The sequence below is a fragment of the Magallana gigas genome, chromosome 7, assembly GCF_963853765.1.
Source record: "Magallana gigas chromosome 7, xbMagGiga1.1, whole genome shotgun sequence".
NCBI classification, from domain to species: Eukaryota; Metazoa; Mollusca; class Bivalvia; order Ostreida; family Ostreidae; genus Magallana; species Magallana gigas.
Genome location: NC_088859.1, coordinates 5,137,203 through 5,164,454, shown reverse-complemented (window position 1 = coordinate 5,164,454; position 27,252 = coordinate 5,137,203). Strand labels below are relative to the sequence as shown.

Here is a 27,252-nt window from a genome sequence, read left to right as displayed (position 1 = left end):
TTTTAAGGAGATGAATATGGTGTAAAAATTGTCACGATCCCGCCTTCTTAATTGTTTTTATTTATTTATTTTTTTACTTATTTATTTTATTTTTGGACAGCTAGTCATATGCGCTCCACAATTTAATATTGTAAATGAAGAACAATATCTATTTCAGAAATATACAGCAATTTAAAGAGTCCCCTGGAGTATGAACTTTGTTGGTCACGTGTTGAAATACCGTAAAGCCCGAAGGAATTCGCCGAATATTTGATTACGTACCAACAATTAAAGACAAAAATAGTGCGGTAAATATGACATCTATATCTTAATGCATTTCTTTAAAGAAATTCTACAAATAGAATAAGGTAAGACCGATTGATCAAAGAAGATGTGTGAATAAGGCGTGTTAACCGCCTATTTGAGGATAGATAAGATACTATAAAATTAAAATATGAACAAATTTCATTCTAAATTATTGAAAACAATGTATATTTACCATAACAACGATTTATAACCTTTAAATATGTTAAATATTTGGAATAGGTTGATTTAAACTGGCGTATGTGTGTTAAATCCTCCAATTACTGTCATTTTTAGATCTTCAATGCCTTTTCTTTTATAGAGTGGGTCTTGGCTCCATATTTTTCTAATAGTCTATATAAGGTTAAAAGGAAATCAAACCGATTTCTATGAACAAAAACGTGGAGAGATGACCCACTATACTTTAAAAATGTCATTTTGTATCCCAACAATTGAACGTTTTAGAGAAATACTACAAGTCCGTAAATTCGTGGTTGAAGTTACATTTAGCATTTAAACAGCATTTAACACGGACGTTAGTTGTGACTGAAAGGCTCAGTGATTATAGCACTAGACATTAGGTAACATTATAGAGCTAGGGTTTTTGGGTTGTATGTTCGATACCACCAAAACTTTAAATTTTATTTTTTTTTTCTTATCGTTTGTTAAAATATTCAAAACTAATTAAAGTTAGAAATTGTGCTTTTGTAAACTTGTAATATTACATCATCTAGTATACTTAGTTGGAAAAAAATTAATTTGAAATTGTTTTTTACGACAAAACCAATTGGGCATTTGCGCTATCTTGTTCCGCCATCTTCTTTATTTAGCCAAGCAAATCTTATCCCCAAGCCCAATTCCCTTTGAATTACGCAAGACAGTGACAGTGACTTTTGGTATAACCTACGGATGGTAAGTAGGAAAAGGAACTAGTTTGTTTATTAAACATGAATAAAAAACAATTTCACATGTATATTATTACACTACCATAAAAGAATAAAGTTTTTGGCTATATAATTGAAGTCGACCATGGCAGGCACTGGCATTGTTCTCATCATTTAATGAAATACAAAGTCTACTTATGACCATTTATTTATTACCAAATTAAGAATTGAAGATTGCAAAAGAGATACTAACATAATCATCAATTTTAATCAGCATGCAAATCTCAGCATTTTGAATACTATTTCAATACTACATGATTATCTAATCAAACTCTATGAAAGAACAAAATTCATAAACATGCATAAGGATAAAACACATGTTGATATTTATGTACAAAACTTAATCAGTCTAGATACATACAAAACGTGCAGCCGTCTGCTGAGAAGCATCTAAAAAAATAGTATGGCTAAGTTAAGGATAGAGAACAATGTAATTAATTTGACAATTGATTACTGCAAGATAGTCACTAGTTACTACTTCATTCACTGGGTAATGCAACCAACTCTTCTCCTTCTGAGGTAACATAAGTCATATCTGACCTTAAAGTAGATCTAATAAATATTACAGAGTGTCTTTTTGGTGTTGAAATCATTTGATGTCATGATAGATTTGATGAATTTTTTTCCCATACTTCACAGCTCTTAAGGAATTATGTAGAAAATAAAACACTTTCTTGACATTCTATATTTAAGGTACATCACTACACCGAGACTTATACTTTTTAAGACACTACGTCACAAGATGGCTATTTAAATGTTTTGTTAAACTGTTTGCATCAATCAATTCAGATGTATATTGTCATAGCTCAGTGGTTAAAGTATCAGGCTTGTGAACCGTAGGTCATGAGTTCGAATCCACCTGGGGCTTTTGTTTATGTTTACTGAATGAAATTTTTGAAAATATCATTTTTTAACTAAAATTGGACATTCTTTCCCCTATTTGACATATATACTGCTTATCCATCATGCTTTCTATCATAATCAAGTAATTTTCTGCTGATTTGAGAAACTTTTTCAATGTGTAGTGAGGCACCTTAACCAGGATAAAGTAATCCCGATATCTACTGGGTATATTCAATTTGACATCATTTTAAAGAGGTCAAGAACTTGTTTAATGCCGCTTTTGAAGAGGCTGTATCCATTTTTGTTATAATTTTTTTGTTAAAAATGGGCAAAATTTCTAGATTTGTTCCTTATTTCCTTCATATTTCATAAAAAATAACAGTTTAAAACTTGTTTTTATCTTAATTACAAAAAATTTAAGCCCCAATACACCATATCAAAGAAATCTATTGTTATGAAACATTATCGAAAAAAATTTGGGTCTTGAATTTCATAAATCTGTAGGCACATTTCATTTACTAGATCTTGACCTTAAATGTGAATAATATAAAAATCAATTGTTTTAGGGATTGGAGGGTGGGGAAAGGAGTAATAAATGCTGTAATGTCCAGAATGAGAGTCATCAGAAACTGTATCAAATTAAATCTTTGAATGCTACATAAGGGGGGGGGGGGGCATTAGAGCTCCTTTTGATCCTCATTGTCTGATGCAACATCAGAGTTGTCTGATGCTGAATCATGTGAGGTTTCAGAATCCGAGTCTGTGTCGGCGGCGGTGTCAGACTGCTTCAGGCTTTGTAATACCTCCAGGCCCTGAGCGCCGTGGGTTTTCAGATGCTGTTTTCTGTTTTGGTTCTGAACGAAGGCCTTGCCGCAGATCTGGCAGCTGAATGGTTTCTGGCCGGTATGGATCATCATGTGGGTGTTAAGGTACTGAAGCTGGTTGAATGCCTTCCCACACTCGTCGCAACCAAAAGGTTTATCTCCAGAGTGGATCATCATATGCCGTTTCAAGTTATGGTGGGTGCTGAACTTTTTCCCACACACCTTACAGATTGGGGTGCCACCTTTTTCATGCCGTGTCTCATGCCTCTTCAGCAGATACTCACTTTTAAATGTTTCTGGACAGTACTTACACTGCTCGTGAAACATCTGCTCATGTTTCTTCATGTGTGATTGTAAACTTCTCTCCTCTCCAAAGCCACGAAAACAAATTTTGCAACTGTAAAGCGTCTTATCATGTCTCTTTATGTGGACTCTTAAGTTGGACATCTGAACAAATGACTTTCCACAGATGTCACAGACGTGTGGCCTTTCTCCAGTATGCAAAAGCAAGTGTGTTTTCAAAGAGGAACTCTGAATGAATCGTTTACCACATTGTTCACATTCAAACATCCTTTCACCAGTATGAATACGCATGTGGGTCTTTAGAACTGTATTATCACGGTATGATTTTCCGCAAACTTCACAAACAAAATTTCTAACTTCACTATGATACCTTTTATGGCGCCGAAGATTTCTCAACTTTCCAAACTTCTTATTACAATGAGGACATGTGTATATTTCTGAATTTTCCTCTTTTACCTCTTCATTTCCGTTTAAGTTTTCTTTTTTCACCTTCTCAGTGACTTTACTTTGCCTTTTCTTTATAGCCTTTTCATTTCCATTTGAATTTTGTTCTTTATTATTTGCTTTAACTTCATTTTGTTTAATAGGTTTCCTTTTTCCAACTTTCTTGAGCTTTGATGATGTTGTAGCCTTGTCTCTACATGAAGACTGTTTCCTTTTCCCCATTTTTCTCCACTATAATCTTGCCCTTTACAATCTTTCTTGGATATCTTAGACTGTGTTTTCTGGTGTTTGACTTCTTGTTTTATAGCCTCCCCACAATGAAGTTTGTCTCTCAACCTGCAAAAATTTATCATTTTATTTTAAACTAAGAGATATATCATTTAAAAAAGTTAAGAATATACCAATCATCAAAGGAAAATAAAATGAAATGAAAACTTTCTCATTGAAATGATCCAGAATGGTAATAAACAATGTCTGCTGCGTTTTCACTAACTGAAAATAATAAGGTTTGCAGTTCACAGCAGGGCAATACGCAGCGTAAAATCTTGTAGGTATATGTGTTGTGATTATTCTATGGGGTAAACTTCACTGTATCAAAACGTGCCTTTTTTGCCCCTGCTACATAATAATCAGATTATATCCAAATCCATAACAATCACTGGATTTAGCTACGTAGCTTGAATAAACCTTCCTAGTGTTATTTAATATACCTCTGTGAATATTTTCTGTGTAAAATTAAAACAAATAAACATGTTATTTTATCTAAGTGTGAAAGTTTTCATGTTACCTGCTCATGGTGAATAGTCATAGAAACTATTCACCAGGGGCATTCGTTTTCCCTCGCTTTTAAACTTGGAATACCTCTGGTGTAATCCGAGTCACTAGGTTAAACAAAGTCAGATAACTCTAATTTGTTTATCATCAAGAAATTTTGCATCACAAACAATCAAAGTTTTCTTCAGTATAATAAAATATCTATTTACTGACTATTAAGACAAAGTTTATTGTCTCCCTCAACAGCAAATATTTCCCTTGGCTTTGCATCAGGATATAGTTGCTGTCTTGGGAGACAATAAACTTGCTATCGTCCTCATAGACGATGTGTATGAACGGAGGAAATTCGAGTTGAAATCTGCACATTGTTCAAAGAAAATTTTGTGGACCCGCGTGAAAAAGTTCTACATATCCCAATAATCCTTAGCGTTGCATAGCAACATGGTGGAACAGGAAGCGTTTCTAAGGAAAATTCTTACCTCAAAATCGCATACATCTGTTCCATTTAACAACTTAAAAAATCCTTTAAAAACAACAGATATGATCACGTAAAAAAATTGTACCTATCTTAACTTTTGCTGACATATGACGTTATTTCCTTCCCTGAATTTATCCGACAATTTACGTGAATTGTCGAGTACAAAATAAAGTTAAGTATGACGTTACAATTATCTCCCGCTATAATTTCCCGCGATACATTTGGAGGTGGATCAAGCATTTGTACTGGGTGTAACTTGTAATAAGTACTCAGTGTTAACGGCGACACTTCAGCTGATTAGTTTTGTTTTGATTTTTTTTTTTTGCTTGGTAAAACACATGCAAGTTGCAATCTTAATTTACTGTCGTATTGATCCAATCATATATGCATATGTTAGATACGTTAGATAGGTGACAAAAAATTATTTCTAAAACAGTCTAATTATTATTAGAACTGCATGCAGCCACGGACGTCATTTTGTAATAAATAAATAAAGCCAAAAAAAAAGAGAAAAAAATAAACTCTTAAGATATCTGCATGTATTTGTTAGTTGCATATGTGGTCAAACCTTTAGATAATATTGGATATCACATACTAAACAAGGGGTGGGGGGGGGCACATGTCTACAATGCATACATAAGTAAAAAATAAAATAAAAACAAAATTGGATGTTACAGAGGAAAATAATTTAAACACACTGTCAGATAACAATTAGGAACACAAAAAAAAAAGAAATATGAAAACATGCACGCAACCTATTGTTTACTGATTTTAATTACCATTAGGCCTATTAAAAAGTAATATGATTGTATTTACATAAAAAAAAAAACTAAAACAGCTTTGTATTTATCAAAATATTTAATAAGTATGTTAAACATTTAATCTATGCTTAGTGGTAGTTTGTTTAGTGTATTAGCATATGCTGGGACAATTGGAATAAATGTTTGATAACTTCGGGTTCCTTGCGGTGGTAAAAGATTTCGAGACAGAGCCAAAGGTTTTATAGGCAATGCAAGTCCACCGTGGCACGGGTTGAATTAGATATGTGTGGTTCCTTCTGCGCTCGCCCCAACCATCACACCGTAAAACATATTAACAAATCTTATAAACTATGAATAATGAAAAATTACTGAAGCAATAGGTGTGTTTTATTGTATATCCGACTTGGGCGAGTGGTCCCAACCTGATAAAAACTGCTGTTTACATGTTAGGCCTACATGTTAACATGTTTGTAATTAATTTCAAATTGCCTATTTACTTGATGGTGATAAAAAGTGCTATCAAGTTTCCAAGATTCATTACTTACCGCAAATGCAACCTTGTATAGATCTTTTATATCTAAACGCTTCTACCGACGCCGATGTCGCGAGTGCGACGCCAAATCAAAGCGGAAGTCGTCGGGTCTTCATATTAAAAAGAAAAAACAATTCGAAAAAGCAATCTTTTTCCGAAAAAGTGGTGATAGTTTTACAAAAGAACTTACGACTTACGACCAAATTAATGAATGCTATTAGAATCATTCATGATCTAATTAATTTTTATTCTATTGGCTGTAAAATATATAATTATGATTATCAACATAGTTGTAAATAAAATGGTTTTAAATAAATGTTGTTCATTAAAGACTATATTCAATGAGACTAAAATATTTACGACTCTGTCGTAAGTTCTTTTGTAAAACACAGTCCAGTTCTCTATATGTATGAGAAGAGAGAAGTTTATTACCTATCTACAGAGTATATAAATACACTTATATACTTTTATTTATATAAAGAAAGGTACATTGTATAAATATCTAAAAGTTATCCTTTAGTAAATTTACTGCAGTAACTGTATTTTCCCCACCACAGTTATAAAAAAATACTTCGTTTAGTGATTTATTCTACTGAAAAATTGAGATCAAAATACAACAATTTTATTCCTAATTATATTACAAAAGACGTAATTGATACAACATGACCATCACAATCCATCAGTTCTGCAATGATTGTATAATTGTGAAAGAACTAGGTTCAAGTACATTTTAAGTCATATGTTGACCTATTTTAAGTGATTTTTAAAAATACCACAAATAATGGAAATTAAGCATTTACTCACACAATGATACAAAAAAAAATCTCAGGCTATTAATAGTTACCTGATTAGACTTTTACAATGTTATTGTGTTATCATTAAAATTGCATTATACATGTACCGTATTTTTCTTATAACTTAGCAGTAGACTGAATTTTACAATCGTTTATTGAATAGCAGTTGATACAGAATAAATGTGTATAACTTGGTACTTTATACAAACACGTTTTAAAGATTGTATATTTGTATTTCTATAAGATTTGAACAAGTTTGAATTTTAGGGCATATAATGAAAGAAGCTGTACATTTTTCTTTACAATCATATTTAACACAAGCAAGAAGTATATCACATATATTGGTGACGGCGGAGCCTGGGTACATAGACAGACTCTAGAAGCCCTCAGTTGCCTTTGATTGTATTCAAGATATTCATGCAACGAGACTTTTACATATTCTTACAACAAATCATTATTTAACAAGTTTCTACATATTTCTTATAGCCCGCCATATTAAATTAGCATAATGACATCACCTACCAAACTTGCCTAAACTCTAGGCTGCTGGTAGAATTGGTGACCTCATTTGAAATTGAAAGTAATCGCTACCATTTGGAATATTTGTAAACATTGGTGACCGAATTTGCCGTTAGTAACAATCTGGTGAACTCTGAACGCACCTATTATATGTTACTATATTTAATTCAACTGGTTGGCTATTCAGGCCATGCACACAGGCACGTAGCATCGGGGTGGGGGTTGGGGGGTTGGGGGGGGGGGGGCAGCCACTTTTTTATGCAGCAAAGATTTTTCTTAAATTTACATACAAAAAATTGAATTAACATTGTGCCATGTTGTAAATTTTGTATTTACTGCCACCCGGTAAATTCAAAATTTACAACATGACAATGGAGTTGCGCCCCCCCCCCCCCCCCACTTTTCTGTAACCATGAAAATATTGAATTAAAAAAAAACACAGAATGAAATTGAAGTGTTGAAGTGAAAAGTGTACCTCCCCCCCCCCCCCATATGAGAAAGAGAGACAGACAGACAGATAGACAGACAGGGAGTTTTGTACGCAGTTATAAATGTTAATTACTGAATAGCTTTAAGGTAGAAAATTGGACAACAGCACTCACTCATTATTTTTTTTAACAAACAGGATCTAGCCCATTGCAAAATTCTAAAACGTTTGTCAGGTGTAATACACAATTACGTGTTATGCAGATGAACCGGATAAGTACTAATTACAACCATATTTCATGTCTAATTTTGATGAATTTGTTGATTAAGCTGACCATGTGTTCACAATTCTGCCGAGAGTTGTTCCCTGGTGACAGAATAACTACGCAACATCATCCAGTCTCCGTGTGACAGTGGGAGGGGGTATATAAACACAGCCCAGGAGCCGCGCGGATTAATCGTTGATCCGACAGTCTAGGGGAAGCTGTAAAGAGAAAACATGGAACTTCTAGTCAAATGTGTCGTTCTTTGTAGTCTGTTCATAGCAGGTAAGACATCTGCCAAAAATTTTAAAACCTTTTAATAAATTGCATTCATAATTTATTGCCGTCGCATAGGCTCATGTGTTCTTATCTTTTGGACAATATGCTCCTCATATAAAGGTCTTGAAGAAAAAGAAACACTCATTAGTAAGTTTGTGTCTCCTTTTGGTCGGGTCTTGCAATATTTAAGATTGATCGGAATTATTTCCTTTAACAGTCAGTAACAATTCCGCACCCCCTCATCTCTTGGAAAGCTGACTTCTTATGGAGATTTTAATTATCTTTTTTTTTTCATTTGGAAGTTTCTTGGAACACCTCACTCAATTTTCAAATGCAATCATCCAGATCTTATATTATTTGCTTTACAAATATCCATAGATTTTTATTTTAACAGCCGCTTTTTTTTAGCCGAACAAGTCAGAGAGAGAGAGAGAGAGAGAGAGAGAGAGAGAGGGGGGGGGGATTCAAATATAAAAACCTGTAAACAAATTTTCATTCTGGTATGTAAATAAATATTGTTTAAACCCTGAAATATTTCATCTTTGTAAGCCAAGGGTTTCTGATTCGCGCTGCTCCTGCAGATCACACACCCTTGGCTAGCGAAGGTATTTATGAATAACTAATAATGAAGCAAAAAATCTTGGGACAGATTTTAGCTGCATTTTTGTTGTTGTTATTTTGATTCTATCAATATACATGTGTATTATTTTGATGTCTTATTGTCTAGTCTGAAGTAATTTATACATATATTGGATAATACCTGGCTTCAGCTACATGTTGTATCTACATCGCAGATCTCTGCATAATTTCTCAGCATGAAGTATTTTAACTTTTTACTCCCTTATTTCAAATGTATGCATAAAACATGAATTAAAGAGTAATGACGTATATTTTTTTAAAATAAAAAAATCAATTTATCTTGAGAATATTTCACATGTATGGACAGATATTAAGATTATTTTTGGTCCCTAAATTCACTAAAATTTGTCATCCAAACACTGAATTATTAAACATTCAGTGATTGATGTGTGCATTAAAACTAGAGAATTGAGATAGTACCCTAGCTAATTCACATCATATTAGGTGCAAATGATGTCTTTCATGTATATTGTACATACCGGGGTGGATAATTTGATCTGAGTTTGTCTGACAAATATCTTACATTTAGTGTTCAATGCATATTTGTGATTGTGAATGCAGATCAGTACTTAATTAGTTGTTGATTGTTTTAAAGCTTGGGATGAGTTTGAGTTTTGTTTCCTTTTGTAGCGATGAGCATAACTTGTAATCGGGATATTGAATGTAAAACAAATACATCCCTTCGGTGCCCCAGTGGTCAAGAAGCAGCGTGCTCCCAGGGACAGTGTCTTTGTAAAGAGGGATCATGTAAGTACTTAAACAACACGTGCATGAGTACAACTGCATAGCTGTGTTCTTCTGGTGGAATCTCTTGGAAAATTCAGATTTTAAAATTCACGGGCTTTGAAACCTCTACTTGTATAAATTATGTACTAGCTAGTTATTTTTTATAATTAAAATTCATTCCAGAGCAAAGACGTTCATTTCTGCAAGAATTTTATAACAGACCAAGAGATCATATTGAATTTCTGACGATATAATCATTATCGCCCGAGCTGATTTTTCTGCGTAGAATAATGACCGGGGGGGGGGGGGGGTCATAAATGACCCCCGGTCATTATTTTACGGGGGTCATTATTCTTCATGACACAGGCGCAAAACATAAGCACGTCGTAGTTATCTGCAAAGCTGACTGCTCATTTCTCAATGGTGGGGTCTGTAGCCATGTTTTGCTGTACCGTGTAGGCGTGTACCCTGGGTGATCTTCCGAGTCTGTACATACATGTTTACCGGTATGATTTACCGTGACTTGTCATTGCAGGGTCTGTACATACGTGTTTACCGGTATGATTTACCGTGACTTGTCATTGTAGGGTCTGTACATACATGTTTACCGGTATGATTTACCGTGACTTGTCATTGTAGGGTCTGTACATACATGTTTACCGGTATGATTTACCGTGACTTGTCATTGCAGGGTCTGTACATACATGTTTACCGGTATGATTTACCGTGACTTGTCATTGTAGGGTCTGTACATACATGTTTACCGGTATGATTTACCGTGACTTGTCATTGTAGGGTCTGTACATACATGTTTACCGGTTTGATTTACCGTGACTTGTCATTGTAGGGTCTGTACATACATGTTTACCGGTATGATTTACCGTGACTTGTCATTGTAGGGTGTGTTTTTGACCGTAACTGCAAGGACGACTGTAACCCTGACCAGACCTACTACTGCCGGTTCGTGCGCTGTTATTGTCTGTAACAGGTGACACACAGGTGTATCAGATGACGGGTACCTGCTATTGTCCGCAACCAACGGACTTTTTCCTCAATAAAGGTTTAAAATTCCTATTTTTTATTCTTTTCTTTTAAGAAAAGGGGGAGGGGGTCTTTACTGCTCAATCTCGTATCATTGAATAACAGAACGTGGCGTCGCAGAAACAGTCGCCCACCGTATTATATCCGTGGAAATCTGGCGCGCAGAATTCATTTTCAAGGAAAAGGGGCAAATGTAGAAGTGGAGGATCAAACTGCAGGAACATTTATTTTTCTAAAGGTATTAATAAGAATTGATTAATATTAAAATTGATATAAAAAAGGTACATTAATTAAACAAATGGAGAGGCGACCCCGCCCCCTCTTTTACAATAGAGAAATTGTGTGTGTATCTTTCAGCAATATACTGAATAACTGGTAGTTATGTTTGTTTAATATAACATGCACACTTCTACTTAAAGAAATATAGGTACATTTTTAAAATAGGTAAAGAGTAAAGTGATAAAATGATTAAATCAGTTGTTCAGTCAGGTGTGATGTTCGATTTCGCAGCAGAAACAGCAAACAAAGTGTATGCAGATTTATAACAGATAAAAAAATCCAAGGTCTTGAAATTACAGTCTTCGAACATATTGCTTATATACATATATTATATGCTTTATTTTTTTTAATTTTAGATTATCTCTAAACGAAATGTGATATCTATTGTAATTATAAAATCTATATGTGGCACGCCATAGTATTATAGTCCCTGGGATCTACTCCTAAACATCGTAAGCAACAAACATAACATTAAATAATAAAATTTATTTTTTTTATTACTTTACCTGACTGTTTGTGCTCTGAGTTTGGGGGGGGGGGGTAAATGTAAAAATGACAGTCGAAGACCTGTTAGCTTCGCCGCTTCTAGATCAGTGTGTGTTTGTACTGTTTGAACTCTTATGAAAATGAATATAAAAGAAGAAAATAATTTAGTTAACATGTATCCAACTGAACGCGTTAAGAAATAAAACTAAAAAAAAATACCATATTAACAATTTACCTGAACAAATTTGAAACGGGGCTAAACCCCTAACAGGTATAAAACATTGATAAAATGATGGCTCTTCTGTTTGTATATAGTTACAGTTCAACTATGACACAAACTTTATGGATTTAAAATAGCTGGTAAGTGCTTTTAGAATAATGTGACCTGTAATCAAAATACAGCGGAAGCATAAAAACATGCAGTGCATGCGTATACAATCAAAGTTTAATATTTTAAAGGAAAAATAAAACCGAATCCCATCACTAGTGAACCATGATGTAGATAAATATACTGTGTGAAAAGTAGCTCTATCTAGATGGTAGACAAAGGAGGGACTTGTTACCGACTCAGATATAAATCTACGCCGCACTTAAAAGGGAAATTGTCATGTATCAAAATTTTAATCTATCAAAATCAACCAGTTTTGTTTGAATCCGTTCGTTCAAGTACAATTTGCGTGTCAATGCTCATTTTCTGATCAACTTTCAGGACAATGCGTAACTATGGTGGCATAGATCTGCCACCACTTGTCAGATAATTATCTCGACTTGTCAGATAATTATGTCGACTTGTCAGATGATTATGTCGACTTGTCAGATATTTATGTCAACTTGTCAGATCTTTATGTTGACATGTCAGAAAATGACCATATTGACTCAATATGTTGTTGATAAAGCGTGTTAGTGCCACTAACTGCCATTTACTTGGCATCATAATATCATATAAGTCGACATAAATATCTGACAAGTTTACATAATCATCTGAAAGTTCGAAATAAAGATCAGACAAGTTAACATAATTATTTGACAAGTCGACATTACGATCTGACAAGGTAACGTAATTATCTGACAGAAAAAATAATATGGCCACTAGTTTAAAGAAAATTATCATTCATATTATAAGTCGACTTGTCAGATAATGATGTTGACTTGTCAGATGTTATTTCGTCTTGTCAAGTAATTGTGTCGACTTGTCAGATAATTATGTCGACTTAAAAGATGATTATGTCGACTTGTCAGATCCTTATGTCGACTTGTCAGAAAATATTATTTCAACTGGATGGCACAAATATGGCGTGAAAAGGTTATAGTGTTAAATTATTAAACACGCGAATAAGTGACAAGTCGACATAAAGAACTGACAAGTCAACATAATTATCTGACAAGTCGACATAAGTATCTGACAAGTGGTGGCAGATCTATGCCACCATACGTAACAAATAAATTATACCGACATTGTCCCATTGAAACCATTTGTGTTTGTGCGGGAAGAAAATCTTACTTTTGTAGAGTTATAACAGTCTTGGTGTATTCATAATCACTTTTTATACAATATATATGATTGTTTATATAAAGAACCTGATATCAACAATAACAACACATGAACAAATTGAATACACAAAAGAAATCTCAATAAAACTACGCAAAAACATCGTGATCCTGCAAAATGTTTGTAGAAATATCATTTAAATGGTGGCTCATTTACATGTAATTCTGAAGTGTATATTTTATTTTATTTTAACCAACAATCTGCTCAGGTGTAATTGATGTTAACGTATTTTAAAGTCGTTCGCTTTGTTTGAGAGATTCAGCATCACAGCGCATCCGTAGACTACTGCCTCCAATTATTATTCTTTGTATCAAGGTGTTTATCATGACACACACTCACACTCTTTCCTGGTCGTAGACAAAACTGAACAAAGAACAAACTTGAGACAAACCCTTCAAATTGTTAAAAATAGTTAATTAGGAAACCTAGCATTGTTAATTATACGCACCAACTCGTGCGTGTCCGTTTCCCTCAAAATCTACAAATCTAGAAACGGCGACCGCAAATGACCCAAGAGGCGCACTCCCTCAACAAGGCGGCCCCATACGAGATGATCGGGCTTGCGTTACATTGTGTACAGTAAATAGGTCTGGTCTCGCTGTAACTTGTAAACACGTGTAACTCTATGTAACAACATGCTCATTTTACACTAATAAACCACATGACACTAAACTGAACACAAGCCATAACGTACCATACCCCATATATTGTAAAATTTTGTAAAATTCAGTTCATAATTTTACCTTTCATTACATGTACCTTAAAAAGACTTCGGGGTCCTGAGACATATTAATTTCAATCTATTTCACCAGACATGTCTACCACCCCCCCCCCCCCCCCCCCCTCCGCAACCCGATCCCCGCACATCTACATAAAAGGACCTTTGTGTATGCCATCTCAATACCAGCCCCGGGTTACCATGGTCATCCACTGTATATTGATGCTGTATTATGTCGTAAATCACAAAGAAACAAAACACCCCTTCTTATATTTCTTGCTTTCATTCGCTAGAGAGAAAAAAAAAATCAATGATTATCGAAGTTAATCCGCAACACGGCGATGAAAGCTCGGTGCGATGAACTGAGGCTTGGGATTTACCGGTCGTTAAAAGAGCTGAGAGAAGGAAGGGGGGTTTCATATTACTGTATTGACCAGGAAGATTATTAACGGGGATCTCCCAACGGCGTGTCCTTGGCTCTTCATGTCTCGGTCACTGATTAACTGTGTCACGCACATGGACAACCTTTTAAGCATTCACACAATTTTATTTTGTGTTTTTATTTTTAATAAGGAGATTCTCATATCAATTAACATGTTAAAATATCACTGAAAATTCAAACAAATATAGAAATGCTTAAATAATCCTGCGACTCCTGTCAAGTTGTAAGTAACACAAGAAAATTTTGGCACCTTTGAAAATATCACTATCCCTTTATAAGTAGAACGTATGCACAGTGTTTTTCTTGCCTGACGAATGGGAGGATGTCTTGCTACTGGACTGCTTTGTGTCTTTCTTGCTCGCTCCTCCACGACTCGACCCACTGGAAGACTCGGCTTTCTGGGGACTAGATTTCTGAACTTGGTTCAACTGAATTGAGGGTGCAGAGTCTGCTCGTGTATACCTCCGCGGTGGAAGTGTCGGCGGAACTTCCGGTGGTGTTTCCGGTTTATGCAGCTCGTGGTCGCCGACAGAGCGGAGGTTCTCGGCGCCTTTGTGTAGACCGAGTTTGGCGAGATCGGCAGGGCGGTACCGGCTGCTCTGGTTCCCCGGTTCACCCCTCTCCAGACGCTGTAATCTAGACCGGAAGTCATCTAACTTCTCATAGGCGGGCTCTTCAAAAAAGCTTTCTTCGTCTGAATCGTAGTGAAATTTCTCCTTTGGCGGCATTTTGCCGTCGCGTAGATACTGATACAGCTCGTCCACGTCGTTCATTAGGATGTCCTCGCGGCTTTTCGACCGCTTCACTTGACTGTGCCCGTTAACATTTTCCTTAGGTGAAAACATGTTGACCATTTTATGAGATTTGTTCTTGGCCATGGCAGCTTCGGGCACCGTGAGGATGAGGTGAATGGTGTTGTTGTAGTTGGCCACCATTCTGTTCACTTTTGTAATGATATCTCTAATAGTCTGGTTCTCTAAAATCTCCGAGGAATTCGCGGCTGGCAAGACTTTCATCAGAATCTCAGTAGGTACAGGGGTTATACGGAACATTCCGCGGTCCAGGGGGCACAGAAAGGCCACCTCGTCCGTGTAAACCCAGTCCAGGCGGATAGTCCCCGTAAACCGATTACTGTCCACTTTGGGCCACACCCCCTGCACTAACTTGACGGTGAGGGGGAGGCGGAAGCGCCCGATGATGTCTTTAATGGTCATCACACCCGCCACATCCTGACTCCCCGCGATCAGAGTGAATAATCCTCTCTGTTCGTGATCAAAAAACAAAATCACATTTTTTGAATCACGACATTTTAACACTTTCCGACGTTCCCCCGTCGGTGCTTTCACTGTGATGTCCCCCATGAGGGTCAGGGACTCCCCCGCGGGAACTATCTTTGACTTATCGTACGTCATTTGACCGTCCTCCCCTGCCATGAACGCCTTGATGTTCTGTCTCACCAGGCAGCGGTTCGGTTTCACTTTGGCCAGAGTCAGGACACTGTCGATAGGCCGAGCTGACCGCCCGTCCTCCGACAACAGTTCGAACCATCCTTGATATGTGATCGGGATCGACAGTCTCTGTTCCAGCGGCTGAAGCCGTACCCGACCGTCCCGACCGTCAATCCGTTGGACACTATGTGACAACACTTTAATGTTTGTTTTGATAGAATGAATCAATACCTCTTGTTGTAGGCTCCTGAACGGAATCTTAGACACTCCCAGGTTCATAAATTGTCCCTTCACTATTTTCCCCAGGGTGGGGACATCCACCTGCATGAGTACGTCTCTCAGGGTGAGGGCCTGGCTGTCCCAGACGGCCACAGGGAGCGAGCCCATGTCTTTCGCCATTCTGTGTACCGTGTTTACGTTCCCGCAATTAGCATACCGGTAGAGCAAGTCCGGATAGGACTGAAATAGCGTGGCACTCATGTGGAAAGAGAGGCGGTCTAGCTTACTCTGACTGTAATCCTGTTAACGTTCACTGCGCAGAATAAACAGTCCCGTTATGGAGAAAATTGATCGTGGCTGTACGCGCTCAACCGGCTGGAAAGCTGAAGAACCGGAGACGGGCCAGGCTTAATTATTACTCCAGTAAAAACGTGTATTGACAGAGCCAGGGGCCGTAACACACCGTCACACAGCGAGGATGAGTTACTTACTGTATAGGGGCTGGCATAGGTCTGTCTGAGATACCCAACGGCGGACGGTTTTCTTCAAATCTTATTTTGGATTTGGACGTCCGCCATTCTCACGGGGTTATACAGCCTCCTACTCAGTCTATTGTCTGTACAATTTACCCACACCAGTTTTATTCGTGGGGGTGACTAAGTCCCCCATAGTGGTAAATATTTGGTTTGTGAATGAACAAAACTGTGTCAAATTGCCAATACCTTTGTTTAGGGATGACATCATCTTATTGTTCTACAGACCCGATTCCATTCCTGTCTTTGTTGTTTATGACAAAGAACTTGGTCTTAATACACCTACGTTTCTTGTTGACCAAAAAAACCCCAAGGCCGGTCATTTAAAACATTCATATTCATACCTATTGTGTCCATTTTTAAGTTTGAATCTGTCTGAACGATTTAACTTTTCTCATTCAGTAGCAAGACAAGATTCTTTGCTTTGTTGTGGAGGGTAATTTTTGTTGGAGTCAACGATTTTTTGACAAAGATAGCCCTCAATACCCCATTCTACTGAACTGTCATTAAATAAGATTGGATTACGGGTTCTATTTGTATCATTAGAGGAGCCAGTGACCTGTTTTTATAATATAATCCCAAAGTTCTGTCCCGTTGTCAAACCATTTAATTAATTCATATCGCTCGTGCATTTGTGCTTCAGAAATTAAGAGATGAATTAATTAATTTAAAAAAAATTAGTATGCAATTCCAGAAGAAATGTAATCAGTATACTTCACTGTGTTCATGGCATAATATCTGTGTTATGCTGGGAGAAGTGAAGTTGGGCCTCTTTTGCAGATTTAGCAACTTTTTTTTTTTTAGTTCTAAAACCTTGTCACATAGTTTAGTGTATTAAATCGTGAAACGGATGATTTATTCACTGAACTGTCAACATATATGAATATTTTTATTTGGAAAGAACATGATCTTTTTCTGAAACATGTTTATAATCCTTTAGACATTCTTGTGGAAAATATTCGAACAACAAAACATACTGTGTAGAAGTCATAGAAATTGACTTTTCACTTTTAAAACCCCTTTGAACAAAGTAATACTGATGACTCAATCTATTTAACGTGACCCAGTTAAACCTGGAATTATGACAGCTTATGTGTCGCCGATAGCTAACCAAAATCTACCTGATTTTGGGCTCTTTGGCCAATGAGAGACGATGACTAAAACAATAGAACCTGGAACGAATTGGGATGAAGTTTTGAAACACCTCATACAATTTTTTGGATGTTATTGAGGGATGGCGAGGGTGTAATTTTGATGTTTTAGATTCGCTCTTTTTTGTTTATCGGGAGCGGATTCCGAACTTCTATCTGGTCAATGAGGAGGAGGGATTCCGAACTTCTTCCTGCATGGTCAGTGAGGAGGAGGGAATCGGAACATTGTCGTCGATTGAGAGATTCAATAAAAGCTAAATAGACAGATGGACGGAGAGACAAAACGACGAAGAGGCTTAAGAAGGCTGGATACCCCCCCCCCTCCCCCCACCACCACCACCACCACCAATTTTTAAAAAATTTTAATTAGACTTTATTGATCTCTTAAAAAGAAAAGCTCAGTATAAAGATAAAGGAAAATATTCAAAATTGAAAGCTAAAAATATCAATTTTTTTTTTTTTTACTAAATTATAGTTTAGAACATAAGACGTCATATCTAAAAATTAAGGTAAATTTGATGGCTATTTTCTTAATCCAGAAAATAGATTCGAGCGTAATTCAATGCCTTTATTCGTAACATTGTTACACTGTCAAAAATAGATTACTTTTTTGTTTGCTATGTTTAGAAAATTGGGTTATTTGATTGGTCATAAAAACTTTTTGTATATTGAAATGTATGGAATGTTTTTATATCTAAATTAAGACCGAATAGGCATTGGAGCTCATCACGAGTAAATCAGATAACATTATGGTGAATTCAATAATGAAGATGTAAACAGAAAAGAGATGTTATCATTGTTATCATTACGATCATGTTCTTTGGAGCTTTACAAAGAGAATTTATAATTTGAAAATAAAAAAAAAAATGCCGAGAGAGAGAGAGAGAGAGAGAGAGAGAGAGAGAGAGAGAGAGAGAGAGACGATTACTCCTCAATCTCTATCAATTTAGTTTTCGTTTCCTATAATCTTAAAGCTACGATATATACTGTCGAATTGGCGAGATTTAACGGTTACCCCCTGTTACTTTGAATTCTTAAAGAATACATTAACACTTTAAGTTGAAAGATACATACTTGTATACCGAAACGAAAAAAATACCACAAGTACGCGTTTATAGTGTATTCTCTTTAACACCCTCCCCCTGTTCAAAACAGATCTGATGCGGTTAATCAGACTTGGTTCATTTTACAACATAATTGCGTCTTGCGTTATTGACCACACGAGTATATCGGCACAGCGAGGGGCTTAGATCAATTAAAGTACTGAAAGTCCTGAGGGCGAGCAGACATGATAATTTCCCATTACCCTGCCCTTCGTGATTTTATAAATACGTAATTGTCTAATAATATAAATAATGGTAATTCATCTACCCGGCATTCCTCGCGACTTCATTTGACTGAGGTTAAGTCAACAAAACAAGCCTTGTACCTGACCCCTCGCCCACCTGTATACCTGTGTACCATACACCTGACCCGCGGACCGGTGAAAGTTTGGCTGAACTTTTACAATAACGCAAACCTGCGTCTTAAATGAGCTGTATTACACGAACATACACCGCTTACATGCACAGTTAAATTCTAAAACAAACAGATAATTGTCTCTTTATTTACACAACCTTGATCAACTTCGGTACATTATGTCAGCTTATGGCAAAGACTTTTCAATTAAACAAACTTCCGAAGAACGCGGTGTTGATTTGAAGATTGTTTAGAACTATTCATTTCGTGAAACAATATTGAATTTAGAGAGATATAAGCTACATATTGTTGCCTGCGTGTACCTGCACAAAACGGGAACAAAAATAGCGATGACGTCATGTATACATTTCCTGGTATTGCTGAGACACTCTTATCATAAACAACAAAATAACAGCATTTTTTTTAAAAATCTATTTTATTAAAATAACCAGAAATTGAATTTACTAAATTAATATTGTAAATTCAGATTTATTTTATTATAAGACTAGAGTTGTTTCATTGAAAAAAATAAATGCTTTTTATGAGAAAATAAATATTATACATATAAACTACATGAATGCACACAATGTATACTACATTTTGTTTGGCGTAGTTAGCAATCATATCAGAAATAGCTGAACTTTTATGCAAGATCAGTCTGGGCTATCCTTGCTTTACTCTACTTTTACTCCACCCCCTAAACACAAGCAGGATCTTTACATTCATTACTTTGATCTCAGCACAGCCCAGACTTAACCTGCCATAACCTAGCTGTTTTTTAAGAGTATAAATACACCGAATGGCACCAAACTACTACATCTAAAAACTGCACTAATTAACACAAATCAATCCACAGTGTGTAACAAAAGTTGAGTCACTGCAGTTAAACTTCAAAACACGGCAGATTGATTAACCTTTTAACGTAACTTTCAAATGTAATAGACATGACCCACATAATATCAGGTTTATTAGGGACCGAAACAGCTAGAACGTCAAGAATTACAATATCAGTAGATGAAAAAAGACAATTTTGAGTCAGATTAAAATAAATTATCATCAGTGTTCATAGCACAGTTTCTGAAGTACACCATTTTTTTAAAAGAGAAAAACTGATCAAAAATATAAGTACATGTAAATCTTTAAATAAAAAAGCCAAAGACATATACAACAGTGAAAGTATATTTACTTGTAAATCAACTTCATTAAAAAAATAATAGCCATAAAAAAATTGCATAGAAATATTAAATCACAACCTGTCTCAATAGCAGTTCAAATGAAGCACAAACAAACAGGTGTAAAAGACGTAAAAGCAGTGCGCATGCCGAGCAATGATGAGTGTACTGAAATTGATATGCCCAGAACTCTAACAAAAGAGGATAGTTAATTAAAATTCATGTAAAGCATCTTACTTAATTAACAAAATTAGAGAAATTTTAATTATCAGCATTTTCTTTAATCACCTATATTTAACTTTCATTACCTTTTTGAAATACTTTAGACGGGTTATTTTTGCCCTTTTTGCAAACTACTTCAATACTAATCAGTCCTCAATATACACTTAGTTGCAATAATATTTTTTGGCATAAAAAATTGAAACCTATATGTTTGTGCAATGTTAACTTGGTAAACTTAATAAACCATATCAATATTTCAACAAATGTTTCAACAGTTTTGTTCAAATCTTATCTTATTGATTGTATGGAACAACAGTTTACAACACAAGAAACATAATGAGAATACAATAGACATAGTTCTGGAGAGATGTTAATGTTGTAAAAGGATAAGTGACCTTCACACATTGACCTTAGATTGACCCTAGCAGACATATTTTGTTGATGTGAAAGTCGTCTACTAAAAACATATCACAAACGCTTAAAACAACATCAAGGAATGTTTAAATGTCCGTCAGCGAATATAAATCATCTGAAAAGAATATGGCATATCTTAAGATCATTTAAATGTCCTTTGTTTTTTGGAATTTGGCATTTGATATATAAATGTACATTCATATACATTACAATAATCTCTCATAAGAAATCATTGATATGATGTTCATTGAACACATAACGGTTTTTTGTTCATTCAGTACTAGAATAATGCAGTTTTAAGTAAACAATTTATAATAATGTGATGCATTTTTTGAGTGTACATGTATTACTAGAATATCAGCTGAAAGCTTAAAGGCCTGTTTTTATCACTAGATATCACCAATCAAACTTTGAGCAGGGTAAACATACCACACAATGAAAAAGCAGGTTACTGTAAATGCTAGGTTCGTTAGGAGATGTTAAGATAACAAGTATCCCTACAACTGGTAGGCGGTGAACATTGACTCTAATCGGAACAAGATATATTTATGGTTGGTCATTAGGAAAAACATTGGCATTAAAAATATTCTTCATTGATTAGATGAAAAAAAAACCAAACAGAATAAAGAGAAAACTTTGCACCATCAAACGCTATGTGCAGCTTCTAAATCTATTACTTGGACCTTATTCCTGGAATTAGTTTTTCATTGCAGTTGTACAGGAAAATATACATTCTGTACAACTTTTGTCTTTTACATGTAAATCACCCAGGGATATAGGACAATCAGAAGGAGACTATTTCTGCTACGGTACAGCTTCGTTGTACATGTATCAAAAATAATAATAACATGTACTTATCAAAAACTCAAGAGTAATCCATATCTTGAAGCTAACAATACACACCAGTGTACTTAAAACAGACATTGGTTTATCATAACAAAAAAGATGTGTTAAATCCAACAAGATGATAATATTGCACACAACAGTTCCTTACAGAATTCCCTCCTGTTACCCTGTTTATTGTAAATTGTGTCTAGACCCTGGTCCAAGAGGAGGAAAAGCTGAGTCAAATTCCTAAGTTTACAAGTAGTCAGAGCCAGATCTACCCTGGGGATGTATTGCAGGCAGGGGACAGCCCTTTACTGGGGTCAGGGGTCATCCCACTACTGGGCCTTGGCTTTCTTTGATCGTTCCTTCTGTACAAATGGCTTCACACTGTCTGGTTTATGCGAGCTGTGTAAATAAATAAACAAATGTATGTCAAAGACTAGATAAAAATTGACCTTTGCCTTTGCTTAATAATTGATGGAAAGAAAATATTTTCATTTATTTAAGGAAACAACGAAATAAATCTGCAGAGTTAGATAAAAAGACATGACTGAATAACAAGAACCATATTTAAACTGCTTAAAACCTTATAAGATCAAGGGTGATGAGAGAGAGAGACTTACTGGTAGGGGGAAGTAGGTACCCCCACTAGTAGTACAGGTGTTCCATTCAGGTAGAGTCTCCACACACTCTGAAATCAGCAAACACAAAACTTATATTCTCATTTTTATATGGATTGATTGTTGCTTCAAAAGTCATAAAAGTAATATATAATACAATAAATAACTTCATCTGCATCTACTTATAGTAAGAAGTCATACCTTGTGAAATCCTCGCACATCTAGATCCCACAAATGGTAGCACTAAAACACAGAAACAGGAAATTCCTGTAGTTTAAATGAGTGATCACACAGGATAACACTGTTAGAGAATTCTTCACAATTTGTATTTATTGATCTTACATATATATATATATATATATATATATATATATATATATATATATATATATATATATATATATATATATATATATATATATATGTATGTACGTAACACAATAAAGTTATAGTACTCATTCTTTATTCAATCTACCGGTATATCTAAATCTATAATATTTTGAATTAATGCTTAAAAATAAATTAAACAAATTTGTGGATTTCCATTTTTTAATAATGGATACAATGATCAGGTCTTATAATTTGTTAATGATTAAAATTCACAGGCAGGTGCCCTATAAATTCATGAATATCAGGCAACCATGTATAATAAAAATTCCACATCTCTCTCTCTCTCTCTCTCTCTCTCTCTCTCTCACCTTGGCGAGTTCTTTCCAGGTGGTTAAATCTGTGGGATGTGGCATCTGTATGTACATGACATGTACAGTATCCTAGACAAAATATAAATCTGTTTTAAAATGAGTAACAAGTCTTTAGAAAACTAAAACAGAAGAACTGTCCACCGGCATTTATTTTGGTGGTATATAGAGGTTGTTGATGAGCATCACAGACTACTGTCTCTTTTATGACTGTTATCTAAGCATCACAGCCTCAGTGCCTGCTGATTTATACTATAAGAACTTTTAATTTTAGAAAGTAAATAGTTCAGAATTAACATTCAACTATAAAAAGTCCTTAAAATAAACAATAGACAAAATACAACGTACTGCACTCATGGACAGGTACTAGAGTAATGTATATGTTTACTTCATGTATATACCTTGTTGTCAGGAACAAGCCCGCTATCACACGGATCCTTGCTGTGATCATGTATATGTACTATAGTTATATATATATAATGTACTATATGTACTATAGTTATATATATAATGTACTATATGTACTATGGTTATATATATAATGAACTATATGTACTATAGTTATATATATAATGTACTATATGTACTAGAATCATATATATAATGTACTATATGTACTATAGTTATATATATAATGTACTATATGTACTGTATATATATATAATGTACTATTATATTATAGTTATATATATAATGTACTATATGTACTATAGTTATACATATAATGTACTATATGTACTGTATATATAGATATATAATGTACCATATGTACCTTGTTGTCGGGGACCAGCCCGCTATCACACGGGTCCTTGCTGTGGTCCACTACTACCCCTGACTTCAGGATCTCATTTATCATCACCTCGTATTTGTCAGCTGTCATCCTGGAAAATATTCAGATTACATTTTTATATTCAAATTTGCATCAAGATTATTATACAAATGAGTTATTTATGCATTTGTTCATCTGTCATTTGTAATACGGAATATAACATATACATGTACATTAAAACACATAAATGTTTTTAGTTTTAAAATTGAAAATTTATGAATCTATAAAGACAGATGTAAATTTATGACCAAAAATAAAATTAAACACAGGTGACTTATATATCAAAACTTACAAAGGTATTGGTTTTACTAAAGGAATACTGTAAATTCCTTATAATACGCGAGTACTTAAGTCTGCGATCCTGCTGGTTTGTATCAAAATGCGAGAATATGAAATCGCGAACGTTGTATTTTTCTCCTTATTTCTTATAGTTTTCAACTCTCAGAAAATAATGGCGAGATTTTTAAATCTGCGAAGGATGCTTCTTGCGATTTTACGTGGATATGCCTATTATTTCCTCGCGTTTAATTTAGAATCTACAGTAAGGAATCATTCTTTAAGTATTATGAGGAGATAATTATCACCTCATAATATTCAAAGAATGATTCCTTATTATATGTACTTATATTGGTATATAAGACAAACACACTGAAAAATGTAAATATTAAGTCTATATCAATTCATGGAGGAGTTTACATTACAAAGGAAGAAGTTCAGTTTCACTTGTCTAGGTCCTTCAGAGCGACGTTAGATTCGTTAACAATGGAGTGTTTTTTTTAAGTAGACTTCCTGGAAGTACGGATTCATGTTGAGTCCTTTAGATCCAAAGTGATAGGTGCGGGAGATGTCCGGAATGATACACTCCCGGTTCTTCCTGACCGTGGGGAGACGCATCCACATGTCCCAGTCCCACTGCTGTCAATCACAGAAACACACAGGTGTTAATTAAAGGTAAGTCATCACATGACTAATTACAAGGTAAACGGAAGTAAAACTACGTCAAGACTGACATCATATCATTGTGAAATATCAAACAGTATTTTAGATTTAATAAAGGAAAATGAAATTTAAGTAAAAATAAGTTTTTAGCATAGTTTTGATAAGGGTTAGGGCTTAAACTTATGAAAGATAATTTGTCTGTTAAAAATCAGTTTGTCCTTACTTTGTCAGAAGAAGGCCACTGTTTCTCCAGTTCGTCCTTAAAGAGTTTCTTCTTCAGCAGCCAGCCCAGCCCCGGCATGGTCTCCACCCGGTACAGCTTACGTGGGTCCTTACATGAGTGGGAGTAACCCTAAAACAAGGAACCATGCCAAATCTTAACAAAAATTTGACCTTAAGGATACAAAAATTTGACCTTGAGCATATAAAAAGGTTCATGTCTTTAAAGAAGTAAATTGGGGTTGAAGCACAGAATGAGGCTGATACTTTTTTGAGGTGAAAAATGTTATGTTGACAGTCTTTACTTAAGTGGGAATCTCTTGTTAACCAAAACAAATAGGTCAACATTACCAACAATGATGTGACCTTTATAAATATACATAATAGGATAGTTATTTTTTATCAACTATTATCAATTAAATTTTTAATAAGAAAATTTGATTCTAATAACAACCGTGAAATTATCATTTCATCCAGTTTACTCAACTGTTCATTCCAAGCAAAGATACACCATAAACTGATGTTGGAATGCGTTCAGTGTACTTACCTGGTCACACAGCATAGACTGATGTTGGGATGCATTCAGTTTATTTACCTGCTCAACCACCATAGACTGATGTTGGAATGTTTTCGGTCTTACTCACCTGCTCAACCACCATAAACTGATGTTGGAATGTGTTCAGTTTTACTTACCTGCTCAACCACCATAAACTGATGTTGGAATGTGTTCAGTTTTACTTACCTGCTCAACCACCATAAACTGATGTTGGAATGTGTTCAGTTTTACTTACCTGCTCAACCACCATAAACTGATGTTGGAATGTGTTCAGTTTTACTTACCTGCTCAACCACCATAAACTGATGTTGGAATGTGTTCGGTTTACTTACCTGCTCAACCACCATAAACTGATGTTGGAATGTGTTCGGTTTACTTACCTGCTCAAACACCATCAACTGATGTTGGAATGTGTTCGGTTTACTTACCTGCTCAAACACCATCAACTGATGTTGGGATGTGTTCAGTTTACTCACTTGGTCACACAGCATAAACTGATGTTGGAATGTGTTCAGTTTTATTTACCTGGTCGTTCCAAGCAGAGATACAGTACAAACTGCTGTCCTTCTCCATCAGGTGCAGGGTCTGACTGAAGTAACTGAAACAAGCAGAACACTGGTAGTTTACGGAGGAATGAATTACATTTGTACATATTTGATGACATTTACATGAATATAGCATCAACATTAAAAGACAGAGTTTTACTTTTCTTTGTTCCTCTGAAATAAATATAACTGGCTTTACAGTTCATAGCAGACATAATTGACCTACTTGAAAAAGTCTGGTGACACATCTAGATCTTCCTCAATGACAACGGTATACAAAGCCTCCTGGAGAGAAATTTGAAATGACATGTATTTCCATTTAAACTAAACTTATTTTTGCAACATTGATAAACAAACTTAAACAATTTATATAACTATCCTTTGTAAGCATGAATGTTGACACAAAGGAGTCAACAATAAGGGAGGAAGCCGGGGTATCCAAAGAGTACCTATGTATTGTGGCTGTGACCCCTAAACCATTTTACACACAATCACTGATGATCATATAGGATTGTTTGAAAAAAGAGTTTCTCCTTGATACAAAAGTTGTATCTACAGCATAAATGTACATATTTCTAAAAACCATGGTATAAAGTAGAAAATAGAAAGTCAAGGACTTACTGGGTGAAGGTCAAAGGTGGCAGTAAGGCTGGCCTTGTAGTGCTGGCTGACTCTGGCGTTCTTCTTCCCCTGGGATGTGTGCTGTATTCCCCTCAATCCGAGCAGTCTGGTCACCTCCAGGGGCTCCTGACACAGGAAAATTACACACACAATTATATTCCCATAAGCTTGTCAGTAAACATAGTGTTAACTGTGTGTGTTATGCAGTCTATTGTAACAACAATTTTTAGGGATGTACAGACCTGGAAGAATCCATCGATGAACACCGTGATCATGTCGGCTCGGACTCCTGACGTACCTAACAGTCTGACCAGCATCCTGGGGATGTAAAATAACAGCAGGGTATCACACAGCAAACAAATAGATATGATATAAAAAGAAGATAATATCAATGCTCATTATATCACTTCAATGGTCAATGAAAAGAAACATAA

The 27,252-nt window shown here is 35.3% G+C and overlaps 2 protein-coding genes, 1 long non-coding RNA gene and 1 pseudogene across 3 annotated transcripts; 1 reads left to right on the top strand and 3 right to left on the bottom strand.

Annotated features, from left to right (window-relative positions):
- Nucleotides 1-332: 332 nt before the first annotated feature.
- On the top strand, nt 333-10,903 carry LOC117684848 (uncharacterized). Its single transcript, XR_010707992.1, has 4 exons — nt 333-347; nt 8,255-8,472; nt 9,736-9,852; nt 10,731-10,903. It is a non-coding gene; the product is annotated as an uncharacterized lncRNA (long non-coding RNA).
- Nucleotides 1,801-6,293, bottom strand: LOC105326141 (zinc finger protein OZF). The gene is made up of 2 exons (XM_011426003.4): nt 6,199-6,293; nt 1,801-3,976 (listed from the first exon to the last, which is right to left on the bottom strand). The coding sequence occupies exon 2, from the start codon at nt 3,860-3,862 to the stop codon at nt 2,747-2,749; it is 1,116 nt and encodes a 371-aa protein (XP_011424305.3). The 5' UTR covers nt 3,863-3,976; nt 6,199-6,293; the 3' UTR covers nt 1,801-2,746.
- A 3,545-nt stretch (nt 10,904-14,448) lies between the features above and the next one.
- Nucleotides 14,449-16,647, bottom strand: LOC105326142 (uncharacterized). Its single transcript, XM_011426004.4, has one exon. It carries the CDS (start codon nt 16,272-16,274, stop codon nt 14,619-14,621), a length of 1,656 nt encoding a protein of 551 aa, XP_011424306.1. The 5' UTR covers nt 16,275-16,647; the 3' UTR covers nt 14,449-14,618.
- Nucleotides 16,648-21,133: 4,486 nt separating this feature from the next.
- LOC117684850 (protein O-linked-mannose beta-1,2-N-acetylglucosaminyltransferase 1-like) overlaps nt 21,134-27,252 on the bottom strand; it is a 47,020-nt pseudogene continuing 40,901 nt past the window's right edge.